Source organism: Hippocampus zosterae, chromosome 19 (genome assembly GCF_025434085.1).
Source record: "Hippocampus zosterae strain Florida chromosome 19, ASM2543408v3, whole genome shotgun sequence".
In the NCBI taxonomy this organism is placed as follows: Eukaryota; Metazoa; Chordata; class Actinopteri; order Syngnathiformes; family Syngnathidae; genus Hippocampus; species Hippocampus zosterae.
The window spans coordinates 10,273,304-10,288,405 of record NC_067469.1 but is presented as its reverse complement, the minus strand read 5'-3'; the positions used below and the strand labels follow the sequence as shown (position 1 = coordinate 10,288,405).

The window sequence follows — 15,102 nt, the reverse complement described above, 5'->3', positions numbered from 1 at the left end:
GAAAAAACGGTAACACAAAACGCTGGTCAAATAAGGACCAGGGAAGAAATAAGGAAACAACCGAAAACGCTCGCTGAAAAAACAAAGTGCGAGGAACTACTGATTAGGCAATATAGAAGTATACAATTTAGTGACTAACGCGAATGGCAAGAGTAAAGGCCGCAAGGCAAGAAGGCAACGAGTAATCTACAATAGAGGAATTAGCACGAGAGAACAATGGCACGGCGTGGAATTCTCCGGCAGCGAGATGACTGTCGGAGTCTCTTAATAAAAGAGGGGTAATCAGCCCGAAATTACGGGCAGGTGTGCCGATGGCGGAGGAGAAAAACCCGCCACCTGCTGGCGGGCACGCGACGTGACACATTCAAGTAAACTCAGGAATAGTAAGCGCTGGCACGGACACTCACGAACCATGCACTCGTCCGTCTGGCGTCCAAAAATGAAACCACTCAAGAATTCCTTGGCCGCTTTGGCGTCGTGCGGGATGTTCGAGCAGGTCCTGGCTACAGTGACGTTTCCCTGGTGCAGCTGAGAGAAGGTTCCAGCTTGGCCTTTTCCCCTGAGGCTGAAGGAGACAAATTTCATTTTGAAACCGGGGGGACGTAATATGAAAAAGTGAGACTGGAATGCCTGCCGAGCAAAATGGGGTATTTTAACAGCTGAATTGAACTGAACTTAATTTCCATTCATGTAAAGCAAGCATCTTTATTTCCTTCCCACGGAGCTATTTGAAATGATCGTCTTTTGACTCGCACTTACTTTACAACGACTTTTACTGGCTGTTTATTTCTTTGATTTGTCATGGAATCAAAAGTGTGTTAAGCCAATCGCATGCGGTTCAAAGATCACTCGCTGTATTTTTTCAGTTAAACATTAAACATGTTTCCCCTGCCAGGGTTTTAGTTGTATGAAAAGTCACAATTATTTGAAGAATAACAACGAGTTTGAGCAGACAATCGCAGAATAAATATTCAAATGAGTTGTCTTTCCAACTCAACGACAGCCGCAAACTGTGTGTTTCTGCGCGTGTTTGTGTGTCGATAAGGCCCGCGCTCCTTAACTTTGTTCACATGACAACTACATGTCCTTTCCTGTTGATTGTCTTTTCACTGGCTGCCATCTTGCTGAGGTGGGATCCTGGCCGGCGTCCTGACGGCGGCGTAGGTCACCACCTCCTCTCCCTCTTCAGCCACCTGCGCAGCCACAAACATGAATTTAGCAGCCAGGTAAGCTTAAGGTTTTCTTTTATGAAAGATGTTTGTGAAATACCTTTTCACAATTTTGTTTTTCCCCTCCAAATAAACCTCTGCATTTCTATATTTATCAACTTATTCTTTAGCTTTAAACTGGAACCAGAAAAACTGATAATTTATTGCATTTGTTGTTCCTACTTGAAGTGAGAATATTTTCCCATGGATGTTTGGATGTGTTGCTGATCCGTGTTTGTTCAACCAGAAGTTTTTAACAAGGTTTACAATTACCCTCACAGCTTTGCAAATTCCCCTGTGCCTGTTTATGATGAAAATCAAGATGGAATCCCAAAATAAAATCAGGAAATGAAAAGATCAAATAAAACATCAAAACTGGAAAAATAAATGGGGATACTATCATGTGACGATCCCAAAAATAAAAGCAAGATAAGGAAAGCAAGAAATCCTCATTAAGATTTCGGGAAAGCGGCGGTGAAGGATGTAGTTGAGGTTAAAAAGCAGTCGGCACCACTGACCTGTTTTTTTCCATTCTCCTCCTCCTTTTTCTTCTTCTTCTTCTTCAGGTTCACAGTAGCGTATGTCACGCCGCTCTCAGTTTCTTCTGGGGACCCACCCTTTTAAAATGAGAAGATAAACGCAAGCGTGATATTTAGAACAAATTCAATAACTGCTCAAGAATTCTCTTCCGTCTTTTGAAGCAATTTCTTCATTGTTGTTAATATGACTCTGTGTTTTAAGGCTTATCTTTATTTTTATTTGCCAGGAACTATCAGCTGACGACGACCAACACGTTCTATAGCACAAACTTGCTCAGGTGTAGCGCCGTGCATGTTTCATTGCATTGGCAAGACATCACCAGTTGATGGCGCCAGTGCGCCATTCAGCTGCTTTGCCAACTGCCAACCGGCAAAAAAAGGACTTTACATTCGATACACTTTCGTTGCGTCGCGTTTGCTTGTTCTAAGGGAGCAAATGCAAATGTTGTGAGGGGAGGACATTTTAAACACATCAACGCTGCGTGAAAAGTGCATTTTCAATTCTGAAAACTTTTTTAAAAAATGACCTGTGGTTTGGAGGAAGCTGGAACAGATTAATGGCATATCTGTCCATTTGAACGAGGAAATTTGATCATAGATGGAATAAAACTGATCTCAAGACTGTTGTCGTAATAAAAATAATAATGATAATAATAATAATAATAATGGAAGAACATTCTCACTTGGTGCTTGTTGATTTCTGTGTTGTGGTCATAACTGACGCTGGCGTAGGTCACGTTGTTTTCTTCCTGCCCGACAACCAGGAAATGTCATGTTTAACTGGTTAACTCCAGTCATTTTCAATTGGTCGAAATTATCTACGAAAATCAAAGTTTTGCAACGACCAGGTGATGTTGCTTTTGAAATACGGCCTGGTGGGGTATTTTTTAACATATATGAAGGATTAGGGGAGGAAAAAAACTTACATGTTTGGAGTCATCTGTGGGGAAACAAAAAAAGAACAAATGCAATGATTAGTCATCGGGGGAAGCTGATTTCTTAGACGGAGTAAATCACTCGGGTGATAGGTCAACTTGAAATAAAATTAATTTAAAAATTAAATTCACATTCACACAAATATTTGATGCTATTCAACTGTTATTTACAAACCACTTATTTAATGCAAAATGTATCCATCAAAGTGTTTATCATAAAATAATTTTAATTACATTACATGACAAAAAAGATTACATGGTTCCTGATTTTTTTTAAAACATAAATTTCAAATTAGTCATGTATAGTAGACAGACTTGCAATTTCTTTTAGCCTTTCATGCACCCTGTAACCCAGGGGTGTCCAAACTTTTTGCCAACGGGGCCAGATTGTATGTGGTAAAATGTCGGGGGGCCGACCTTGGCTGACATTCTTAACATTGAACAACAATATTGTTCAACAAATTTTAGTAAGCCAGTCTGTTTCACATTTCCATTTTTATTTTAATTTCAACAATCTTAAGAATTTCTTTTGGTTCATTTGAAACAGGAATTTGAAATATGACATATCAGTCAATGTCAACACGGAGTGATGTCTTGTTAACTCGTGAGTGATGCCCTCTAGTGTCTAAATGCTATTACTCATTTAGTGAATGCTATTACTCATTTAGCCACTAGAGGGAAGCAGTACTCTATGAAACATCACTCACCAGTCTACGAGACCTCAGTCAATGCAACACGTGTACCATTGCACCCAACTTGCGGGCCAGACGGCACTGATTTTATGACGGGGGCCGAGGGCCGGATGAAATTCGACCGCGGGCCGGATTTGGCCCGCGGGCCGGACTTTGGACATGCCTGCTGTAACCGGATAACACGATAAGCTGTCCACTGTAGTAACCGCTGTCCCTGAAAGGGTTAAATAAAGGGACTGTGTTTAAAAAAAAAAAAAACATGTAAGAGTGGTGTCATTTTTCTTGGGTCAAATTAGAAGCCCCTCACTGTCCCTCCAAAAATTGTTAAATAAAATGTACTTTAAAAAAAAATCACAGAAATACTAGTTGGATTTACCTACAAGTCCCACCTCGACTCGAACCGAATATCAATTATCAAATAATGTTCTTACCTTGTCCTGCGTTTTTTCTTGACTTTATTTTAACAAGGATGATGGCCACAACAACGATGATCAGTATCAAAATGCCGCCGCCGGCGGCGCCGATGATAATGAAGAATTTGCTGTCAGGTGGTGGCGCTCCAGGACTTTCAGGACCTCTTGTGTTCCCTTTCGTTAAGGCGGCTGTGTATTGGACCTGGACCTCCACGTGGCCACTCTTCACATACTCGCATGTGTACTTCTTTTCGTAGCTGACGGGAATCACTTTGAGATTGGAGACGCAGTTGGTCTGCTCAGTACTAAGCGGGGAAAGCGCCTCGCCTTGCTCGTCCGACCAGCGAAGGCCTCCTTCCAGGCATCTACACGACTTGGCTGGCCAGCAGGTTAGGGAACACTCTAGAAACAAGTGATCCTCTCCTCCCATTGGAGGAAACGACGGAGTCACTGAAGGGAAGAAGACGAGACCAAATTACCCAAAACTGATGAGAATTCAAAACCTGATGGACCAAAGACCAAAAACTGGCCAGACATTTGTTTTACCCTTTTCCCACTGAAACGAGCGGATAATAGTGATCAGTGGCGACACGCAACCAATGGGCAATATGTCCCTTTCCCATTGACCAACAGAAAGCGATTCTGCACCCCCCCCCCCCCCACCACCACCACCACCAATTTGCGTCTAGTCGCGTCACCACGCTGTGATTGCGTAGATGATAGTGCGACAGATTTCTTGGTGGTAAACAAAGCAACATGGAAGCGAGTGTTCTTTCTTTTATCATGCTTTTTACCGTCCTCAAAATGGTCGAAAAGCAGCGAAGGATGAACTCTTTGCTACGACTGGGAGATGGCGGATTGCTACCACAGCTTAAGGGGCGATCTCATGGGGGTGTGCTGAGAGGCCGATGGCGCGCGATGTTATGACGCATCGCATACCGCCCAATGTCACGGAATTACCGGGAAGTCCCGTGTTGGGCTTTCAAACTCCAAGCGGAGGCAATCCGAGGCGATCACAACCCGCCTCAGATGGCGTCCTGGTGGACACGGATCGACACTGGACAGTGAGCATTTGCCACTGCCCTAAAAAAGCGTGTTTAGCCGTGATTTTGCGGCAGTGGGAAAGGGCCTTCATTTATGAGTCCCCCAACTTGAGAGTTTTTCCAATTACAAAGCGTCACTCTTATTTTTTTCTTTTTTTGCTTAATGTTGCCAGTAAAAATATATATTTAAATATTTAAAGTGAGCTTCATGCCCTCCACCACCAGATGGCAGCAGCGAAGGTCACAACCCCCTATCAGCTTCTTTCACTGCTACTTAAGTACTATCCAAAAGGACACTACGGTCACCTAAAGACCTGCTCCACCTACTGGGCCGCAATTTGACAAAACGGCTGGCGGGCAAGCCTATAGTAGTTGACACTGTCCGATGAGACAACTCACATGTCATCACCATCAGCACAACGTTGCGTTCCTGTTGTCCAGCGAGTTCACACACAAAGTAACCGCCGTCTGCCGCCACCACATTGTGAATGAGCAGCGTGCAGTCCTCCGTCAGGCTGAGGCGCTGACTTCTGGCCGAGCTGGTCACCACTTGGCCATCTTTCACCTCACGTACCACTCCGCTCTGGTCCCGACTATACAACCAGTGTAAGCGGTCGCAGGGCGAATTATTGCAGGGAAGGATGGCCACGTCCCCGGCCCTGGCAAAGACATTTGTGATCTCACCGCTGACAACTGCAAGACACCACAGAGGGGAAACAATAAGGTATGGTGTATAAGAAGATCAGCTAATTTTGCTGCTGTTGTTAGCACTGGTCAGCAATATTAGCTCAAAAATAATTTCTTACAAATTAACGAAAACAGTTGAAAGCCAAAAAACAGTAACACTAAAAAGTCTCATTCTGAGTCAAAAGCCAAAGAATAAAACTCAGTTTTAATGCAGCCTCTATCCCAAACGGTTGCTCATTTGAATATTTGCATTTATCTATCAGACCTACATGGCCCCTATACATTTTCGGCGACGTGGGGGCTGTTGAAGTGTGGTGTGCCACGAAGTAAAGGGAAAAAAAAGAAGGTTCTTATTCTGACCATAAGGAGAACAACGTTACATGAGGTAGAATGAGAAATTCAATTTTTACTATGTTATGAAAATGTGGAAAAATAGAAGAGATGCCATACCTTTGCACTCTCCATTGTTTTGGAAAACATTTAATGATGTCAAGCCCAGCGTATCATGTTATTTACTGCTTTCCTCTTCTTCTATCATGCTAAAGGTTATGGGAACAAGGTTGTGTGTGTGTTGTGGGAAACATGTTCCATGAACAATAATTATTTGACATATGTTTATTAAAGCTAATGTTCCCACGTTTACAAGAAACAATTCATCCTTTAAAATATCATTTCAACTGTTTTATTTGAAATTAAATTCGGTCATGGGGGAGAGAATAGCATTTGAGGGTACTCCAAACCACTTATTCTTGTCTCGTTTTTTTTAGACTTTGTCTCAGGATAAGTCAATCGTAAATTAGTATTTCATATGGAAACTACTTAAAATTTGGTGAGTGGGACGTAAAATGTCCTCCAATTCTGGAAATCCGACTCTCTCGCGCAGCACTCGGGCCATGACAATGAGCACACGTCAACTATGCTAACACGAGTCAATGTTGTCGCTGTGGTGAGGCCCCGAGGTGAGTAAAGTGTGAACAAACAGTGAAACAACTTAGATATACAGTATCAGAAAGTCAAATACCTTCAAAGTGAAGTAGAAAAATAAGAATTAATTTCTGCGTGGTCATCTTCAGTGAGCAAGTTGAGCTTTTGGTCCGTGTCCTTATTTCCCCTTTGTGGTGACTTGCCAAAAAAAAAAAAAAGTATAATCCAGCCCCATACACACACGCACACGTTTGCATCACTCAGGTTTGTTCTGCATATGTCCTTTTAGAGGAAATGTATTTCACAAGAGGCCCGACCGAGCGGCGGCAACGCTTTTCAATCTTGTTAATCGCAGCACAATCCCGTCCAAACGGGAAGTGGAAAAAGAAGAAATAGAACTAAATATTTTTGGAGTGGACGTATATTCAGCATGGAATCCTGTTTCAAGTATTGAGAGATCTTCCTTGTCAAATGCCTCGATAAACTTCCACTGAGCAATTTGAGAGCGCGAAAACCAAATTGGACACGCCTGCTCCCCATTCACAACAGAGACCGAATAACACGAACGATTAACACACAAAGCTGAACCGAGAGGTCTTACCACTCAAGGTTTTTCACTGATGGACCTGTACTCTTAATACAGGAACAGGAAGTGTGACACTGAAACGTTCACCATTCACTCAGTTGTAGCTGAATGACAAGACAAGAGTAGTACTACGAGTTGTACAGTGAAAATCCTCTCCAACGAAATCATGTTTGCAGCAAGAATTTTTTCACAACAGGGGGTTTTTCACTGGAGCAAACTTGATCTCAGATATAAGCACACACACACAAACACATGTGTACACGCACACACAAACGTACGTGTACTCTATTTTTATTCCAATAGTGCATAAGTATGAGCACACACTTATTTGACACTTCATATTGTCAGTGTAGAAAGAAAAAAAGGGAAAGAAATTGCGAAATTTACGATCAGCATTCACTTTCACTTACATCAATTTCTTGCATAATGTCTTATATTTTGCTTGCTCCATCTTTCATTTTGATCACTTTTACCCTCTCTTCCAGCATCAGAGCTCTTCTTGTCTTAACTGCGCGACATCAAAAGTTCAGTTTTGTAGCCATTTTAGCAATGCAGCGTCCATCCTCGTCTGAATCTAACAATAACAAATACTTCCTGGCATGCAATGAACTTTTAAGCCAGCCACGGGACGCTTCGTAGTCCTCGATGGCCATAGTTAGCTCTCAAAGGCTAAAAACCTTACGCTAACTGGAGCGCTAATGAGAAAGAAGCGCTCCAGACGTTTGATACATATGTGTAAGACTGTTTTGTTGAAAAAGAATTGCTGGGATACTTCAGAAGGAATTTGATCACTATTAGTGACTATCCAGTCATTCTACCCTGACCTGCGTTTCTTCTCAAGTTCACCTTGGCGAGGACGACGGCCACAACAATCCCAATCAGGATCAAGGCGGCGACGGCCAACCGAATTATGTTGATAAGCTGGGTATGGCCAGCCGGGGGAGCTCCATGACCCCCAGGAACTCTTGTGTTCCCTTTCGTCAAGGCGGCTGTGTATTGGACCTGGACCTCTACGTCGCCACTCTTCACATACTGGCATGTGTACTTCTTTTCGTAGCTGACAGGAATCACTTTGAGGAATAAGACGCAGTTGGTCTGCTCAGTACTCAGCGGGGAAAGCGCCTCGCCTTGCTCGTCCAACCAGCGAAGGCCTCCTTCCAGGCATCTACAGGCCTTGTCTGGCCAGCAGGTCAGGGAACACTCTAGAAACAAGAGATGCTCTCCCATTGGAGAAGACGACGGCGTCACTGCAGGGAAGAAGACGAGACCAAATTACCAAAAACTGACGAGAAATCAAAACCTCATGGATCAAGGACCAAAAACTGTCCGCTTATTTGATTGTCACACAAACATATGTGAAAGCTGATTGACCATCCAGATTTTATGTCTGCCAAACAGGCAAAAGAGCGCACCATTCATTTGGTGTGTTTCTATCTCAATGGCAAATGCTGGGAAATGGTGACCAAAATACAGCGAGACCTTCATTTGAGTGCCCCAACTTAAGTTTTTCCAATTACAAGGGGTCACTCTTTTTTTTTTTTGGTTCATGTTGCCAGTAATAATGTAACTTGTGAGCTTCATGTCCTCCAACACCAAATTAGAGCCAAGATCGGTCCTAAAAAATCAAGCCCGATCACTTAACCTGATTTGCAGGCCCGAGCCCGAAGCAAACCCGACATTTCATATTTTATTTGTGAGGACTCGGGAGGAGGAGGGGTGATTTCTGAAAACAAAGCCTGTCTTTTGTCATGAAATCTAAGTTAAACAAGGCTGTATGAACATTTACATCTTTTATATTTCTTTTTCTGAAGAGGTTACATTAACCGACAATTTTCCATTATTGACAGATTTTTTTTAAGAGTGGACGGGGGAAATTTACGGCCGTCCGTCATTTTGACAGTTTGAAAATTGGGCCGTAAACCACCGCAGCAGTACGTCCTTAAGAATCGAGCGCTGCACTTTAAGAGAGAGTAGCAGAGAGACAAAGAAAAACAATGACGGGTGGATACTCGACAGAGACTGGAAGGAGTTTTTGAATTGTCATTGCAAGAGTTTAGTACAGTACGTGTTGTGATGAGGCGACTTCTGTTTTTTTGATAACCACGGACGGTCTCTCATGGCCAAAACTATTCACGGCCTCGAAAAAAAAAAAGTCAGCGAGAGAGAAGCCCGACCCGAACCCGAAGGAATGATTGATATTTGAAGGCCCGGGTCGGGCTCGGGATCGGGCGGCCCGATCTTACCTCTACACCAGATGGCAGCAGCGAACGTCTCAAGTCAAGTCAACTTTATTGTCAAATGTGTTCTATGGGCAACATACAGCACAGATGAAACTTCTTTCCTCTCAATCACGGGAGAGAGAGGACCCGCTGCGGGTACCCGCGCCACCATAAACAGAACAGTTAACATAAAATGATAAAAGGAGCTCCTCCAGCAACAGCACAGCACAGCAGTCTCATGAGCCCAGTCACCGCATCCTCACCTCCAAGGCCAAGGTAGCCTGTGTCCTCCCAACAACCATCACGCAGGACCGAGCCATTTTACCAGAGCTGCATCGCTCTGGCGCGAAGGCCGTTCCTACGGATTTTGGGGCGGAGGGCACTTCCTCAGCTTCTTTTACTATCTTAAGTACAATACAAAAGGCTACAATGCCAGCGAAAGGGCATTAAAACAATTTCTGAGATCTGATAACTCGATTATAGGCAAGTAAGGCTGGAATTTTGGAAGATCACGTGCAACACGAGCACCTACAATCTGCTCGAGTGAGCATGCCGGTTGAAAGCCACTACTTGGGAACTTAAGGTTGGAAATGAGGCCATAAGACTCAAGACCGAGATTTTGAGATCAAGTCAAGAATGAGACTTGAGATTCAAGGTAAAAAAAATGGTGCTTTTATCAACACCATACGGTGCCCAAAGTTCTTTACGTTGACGGAGCAACGGTCGCCTGCTCCCATGCAAGGCCCTGCCAAGCCCAAGGACATTTCAATTCTTTACAGCGGGACCCGAGACTCAAACTCTTGACACTTCAGTTAACTCCAGACCCGCTCCACCTCCTGGGCCACAATGTAGCAAAACGGCTGGCGGGCAAGCCTACAATAGTTGACACTGTCCGATGAGACAACTCACATGTCATCACCATCAGCACAAAGATGCGGTCCTGTTGTCCAGCGGGTTTACACAAAAAGAAACCGCCGTCTTCCGCCACCACATTGCGAATGAGCAGCGAGCAGTCCTCCGTCAGGCTGAGGCGCTGACTTCTGGCCGAGCTGGTCACCACTTCGCCATCTTTCACCTCACGTACCAATCCGCTCTGGTCCAGACTATAGAACCAGTGTAAGCGGTCACAGGCCGAATTCTTGCAGGGAAGGATGGCCACGTCCCCGGCCCTGGCAAAGACATCTGTGAGCTTACCGCTGACAACTGCAAGACACCACAGAGGGGAAACAATAAGGTATGGTATAGGAGAAGATCAGGTAATTTCGCTGCTGTTGTTAGCACTGGTCAGCAATATTAGCTCAAAAATAATTTCTTACAAATTAACGAAAACAGTTGAAAGCCAAAAAACAGTAACACTAAAAAGTCTCATTCTGAGTCAAAAGCCAAAGAATAAAACTCAGTTTTAATGCGCCCTCCATCCCAAACGGTTGCTCATTTGAATATTTGCATTTATCTATCAGACCTACATGGCCCCCATACATTTTCGGCGACGTGGGGGCTGTTGAAGGGTGATTTACTGCTTTCCTCTTCTTCTATCATGCTTAAGGTTATGGGAACAAGGATTAGGCGTGTGTTGTGGGAAACACGTTCCATGAACAATAATTATTTATTCATTCATTCATTCTTCGAACAGCTTTATCCTCACTAGGGTCGCGGGAGGTGCTGGAGCCTATCCCAGCCGTCTTCGGGAAGTAGGCGCGGGACACCCTGAACCGGTTGCCAGCCAATCGCACGCCGCACAGAGACGAACAACCATCCGCACTCATATTTAGACCTAGGGACAATTTGGAGTGTTCAATCAAGCCTGCCATGCATGTTTTTGGAATGTGGGAGGAAACCGGAGTACCCGGAGAAAACCCACGCCGGCCCGGGAAGAACATGCAAACTCCACACAGGGAGGCCGGAGCTGGAATTGAACCCGGTACCTCTGCACTGTGAAGTCGACGTACTAACCACTGGACTACCAGGCCGCCCCAATAATTATTGAACATATGTTTATTAAAACTAATTGTAGGTGTATATTAAATAATGGACTACACAAATTTCGATTTTATTATTCCATTTGCTGTTTAGTATTGATATGTTCAATTGGGATATTTTATAATTTTGTAGAAATAGACGTCACTATTATTTTATGCATGTTAGAATATTTCTTTTAATGTTTGTTGTGACATCACGTGACAGGCGAATGAAGACAGTGTGTGAAGGAGTGAGACAGGAGACGGACAGAGAGAGATGAGGCCAGCTCAAGATTAGACGCGATACAGTTTTTGGACCATACCAACAGACAATTAGACATACAAGCGATTCGATTCAAACAAATTAGACAAACTGAAGAGAACCTTTTTTGTGTGCTTTATTTTTTAATAAACTACAAATACAAAGAAGCCATTCTCGTGTTGTTTGCGTTCAAGACTCGTCGTTACCCTGGCCTCAAAGGTGCACCGAAATAGCACCGACGCTAATGTTCCCACGTTTATAAGAAACAACAATTTTGAAAAATCATTTCAAATATCATTTCATTTTAACTATTTTATTTGAAATTAAATTTGGTCATGAGGGCTTGGGGCAAGATTTGAGGGTCCAGTACTCTAAACCACTTAAGCATTCTTTTCTTATTTTTTTTTAGATTTGGTCTCGGAATAAGTAAATGGTGAATTCGCATTTTCAATGGAAACGACTTCAAATTTGGTGGGTGGGACGTAAAATGTCCTCCAATTCTGGAAAGCCGACTCTCGCGCAGCACTCGGGCAACGACAATTAGCACACGTCAACTATGATAACTGTAACTCCAAAGTAACAAAACCAGGGCCCGGTTTCCAAATGACGGATGTTTAATAGTGTCTTTGAGGTTGTCTTGATACACCAACATCTCGAAAACTCATTGCCGCCTGCAACTTCGGAGGTCTTGGGCAACAAAAAAAATACACTTTTGGGATCTTCAACAACGAGCCAACAGTCCTGAAAACTGCTGCTCTTCTTATGTCTTGCGTTCGAGTGTCTGGGCAAAAACCACCTTAACACAGCGCACGTCTCGTGATAATAGCGATAACATCGAAATAGCGATACTTAATTTTACAAAATAAATATTTCACATCGTGAATACATAATGTGCATAAGACGAAGAAAAAAAATGTCCTTTTTGCCTTGAAGTTGAAACAAAATATTATTCATTTCCAATTGATCTATTCTGATGACACTTTACACTAACACTAGCCAATGTTGTTCCTGTGGTGTAGTATGAGCAAAGTGTTAAAGTGGAGGTTCCTGTTAGCAAACGGTGAAACAACTTTGATACATCAGAAAGTTAATTACCTTCAAAGTGAAGTAGAAAAATAAGAATTAATTCCCGCGTGGTCATCTTCAATGGGCAAGTTGAGCTTTTGGTCCATGTCATTATTTCCCCTTTGTGGTGACTTGCAAAAAAAAAAAAAGTGTAATCCAGCCCCATACACATACGCACATGTTTGCATCACTCAGTTTTATTCTGCATTCATTCTTTGTCATACCTGTCAACTCATACCGTTTAGCCATAGTTCATACGGTATTGTGGTGAATCTTACGTATATGGCCGTATCGCACAAATCATAGGGATTCTGAAAATTTCCGTCTCGTCGCCGAAAAGTTGACAGGTATGCTTTGTTCACTTCTGCCAAGGGCGCGGTGTACCGGACTTGGACCTTTGCATAGTCTCCCTCCACAAATTGGCACGTCTATTTCCTTTCGTAGCTAACAGGAAACAGTTTGAGGAACGAGATGCAGTTGCTCTGCTCAGTATGAACCGAGAAACGCACCTTGTCTTGCTCGTCCAACCAGCGGAGGCCTCCTCCCCGCCATCTACATCCACTGCCTGGGAAGCAGTCCAGGGAACAATTCAGGTCCACGTGAGTGTCTCCCATTGAGGAGTTCTGAGGAGACAGGGGGCACAAGGCTACAGGATGGAATGTACAAGGGCCACTGGGACCAAACAATATCACCTCTGTCTTCTTTTCGTTGAATTTCAAGAAATTTCGTGCCATCCAGGTTTTGATTTCTTCCAGACAGGATAGGAGTGGCCTTACTGAGAAGGCGTCTTTCTTGCTCAGTGGGACATAGATCTGGCAGTCATCTGCATCGCAGTGGAAGGGAATACCATGTTTCCTTAAGATGGAACCCAATGGGAGCAGATACAGCGAGAACAGCAGAGGCCCCAGAATTGAGCCCTGTGGAACACCACATGACAGGGGAGCAGTGCGTGACTCAGAGCAGCCAAGGCTGACACAAAAGGTTCTGTCAGCTAGATAGGACCTAAACCACCCAAGAGCACTCCCGCTAATGCCCACCAAGTGCTGCAAACGAGTCAGCAGAATACTGTGATCCACTGTATCAAATGCTGCAGTTAAGTCCAATAAAACTAGACACATGTGGTCTCCAGAGTCATTTGCCAGGAGGATGTCATTAGAAACGTGCAACAGGGCTGACTCTGTGCTATGCATCGTCTTGAAACCTGACTAGAAGACCTCCAAGATGTTATGTTCATCCAAGAAAAGTTTCAACTGCATGTCCACCACTTTTTCCAGAATTTTGGAAATGAAAGGCAGTTTGGAAATGGGCCTGAAACTTGACAGCACATCTGGATCAAGACCAGAACAGCGCAGAATGCTCAGAGAGGTGAAGAAGAATCCTCAATTGTCAGTTAAGGACTTGCAAAAATCTCTGGCACATGCCAAGATCTGTGCGGACGAATCTACAATAATCAAAACACTGAACGAGAATGGAGGACACCATGGAGGAGGCACCTGCTGTCCAAAAAGAAAACCCAATTGCAGCACATTTGAAGTTTGCAAAAGATCACCTAATGCTCCACAGCACTACTGGCTAAATATTCTGTGGACAGATGATTCCAAAGTTGAGTTGTTTGGAAGGATCACACAACACTTTCTGTGGAGAAAAAAGGCACACCAACATTAAAACCTCATCTCAACTGTGAAGTATGGGAAGGGGGCATCATGGTTTGGGGCTGCTTTGCTACTTCAGGGCAAGGACAGATTGCTATCATCAAAGGAAAAATGAATTCCCCAGTGTACCAAGACATTTTGCAGGAGAACCTAAGGACATTTGTCTGTCAATTGAAGCACAACAGAAGATGGGTGATGCAGCAGAACATCTTGACCCGAAGCACAGAAGTAAATCTACAACGGCATGGTTTCAACAGAAGAAAATACGCCTTCTGGGGTTACCCAGTCAGAGTCTCGACCTCATGAATGTTTACATGGTGCTTCAATAAAAATATGTGAACATATTAGGGCTGTTCTCACGGCAAGATTTGGTCCGGTGCTGCGCCGGGGCTGCCCCAGTAGAGCGTTCACACATGCAAATTAACTCCGGCGTAGCCCCGGAAAAGAGCTTATACCGGACCAAATTTGACCCACCTCAGGTAGGTGGGTCAAATATTTGCTCCGGAGCAAATGCTCGTTTGCGAAGCAGCACCGGTGTAAATTTGCACGTGTGAACGCAACTGGGTTAAATTTGCTCTTGAGCAAATGCTTGTGAAGAGTACGTATGGCGAGAATGCGTTGCTTTCGTGCTCTGTCGGACTTCCGTAATGTGTTTGTTTCATAACGACACAAGACTTGGCTAGTAACATCTTTCCTTTTGTAGGAGACTGGGCTGTCTCGGAGTTGTTTGTTCACAACCCCCCACCCCCCATATAATTTATTTTGTGATTTCCTCTATTGATTTTCTGTTTGGCGCATTAGTGTTTGCTTTTCTGAGTGTCATTGAAGTCATCGTTCATTTACGTTTTTTTGGGCGGTCACTCTCGAGCAGAAGGCACGGAGACCGAGAAGGAGAAGGACGTGCCGGTCCAGTAGTCGC

General features: G+C 43.8%; 1 protein-coding gene across 4 annotated transcripts; it reads right to left on the bottom strand.

Moving 5' to 3' along the window:
* Positions 1-625: 625 nt before the first annotated feature.
* LOC127591906 (uncharacterized) lies at positions 626-13,100 on the bottom strand. Of its 4 annotated transcripts, XM_052052197.1 has the most exons (9): positions 13,041-13,100; positions 12,562-12,662; positions 6,539-6,639; positions 5,230-5,523; positions 3,806-4,237; positions 2,674-2,687; positions 2,431-2,496; positions 1,727-1,825; positions 626-1,193 (listed from the first exon to the last, which is right to left on the bottom strand). In XM_052052197.1, the coding sequence occupies exons 3-9, from the start codon at positions 6,582-6,584 to the stop codon at positions 1,107-1,109; spliced, it is 1,038 nt and encodes a 345-aa protein (XP_051908157.1). In that variant the 5' UTR covers positions 6,585-6,639; positions 12,562-12,662; positions 13,041-13,100; the 3' UTR covers positions 626-1,106. The 4 variants fall into 4 exon arrangements, with proteins under 4 accessions (XP_051908157.1, XP_051908159.1, XP_051908160.1 ...); XM_052052199.1 differs by lacking the exons at positions 6,539-6,639; positions 12,562-12,662 and adding an exon at positions 10,322-10,449 and having other exon boundaries at positions 5,230-5,395; XM_052052200.1 differs by lacking the exons at positions 5,230-5,523; positions 6,539-6,639; positions 12,562-12,662 and adding exons at positions 8,217-8,274; positions 10,156-10,449 and having other exon boundaries at positions 3,806-4,176; positions 13,041-13,094.
* Between the last annotated feature and the right edge of the window lie 2,002 nt (positions 13,101-15,102).

Excerpts from the sequence above, each read along its gene's own strand:
- LOC127591906 (XM_052052197.1), bottom strand. The coding sequence starts at position 6,584 with ATGACCACGCAGAAATTAATTCTTATTTTTCTACTTCACTTTGAAG. Across the intron at positions 5,524-6,538 it reads TTTTCTACTTCACTTTGAAG|TTGTCAGCGGTGAGATCACA; the intron begins GTATTTGACTTT and ends GGTGTCTTGCAG. Across the intron at positions 1,826-2,430 it reads CAGAAATCAACAAGCACCAA|GGTGGGTCCCCAGAAGAAAC; the intron begins GTGAGAATGTTC and ends TCATTTTAAAAG.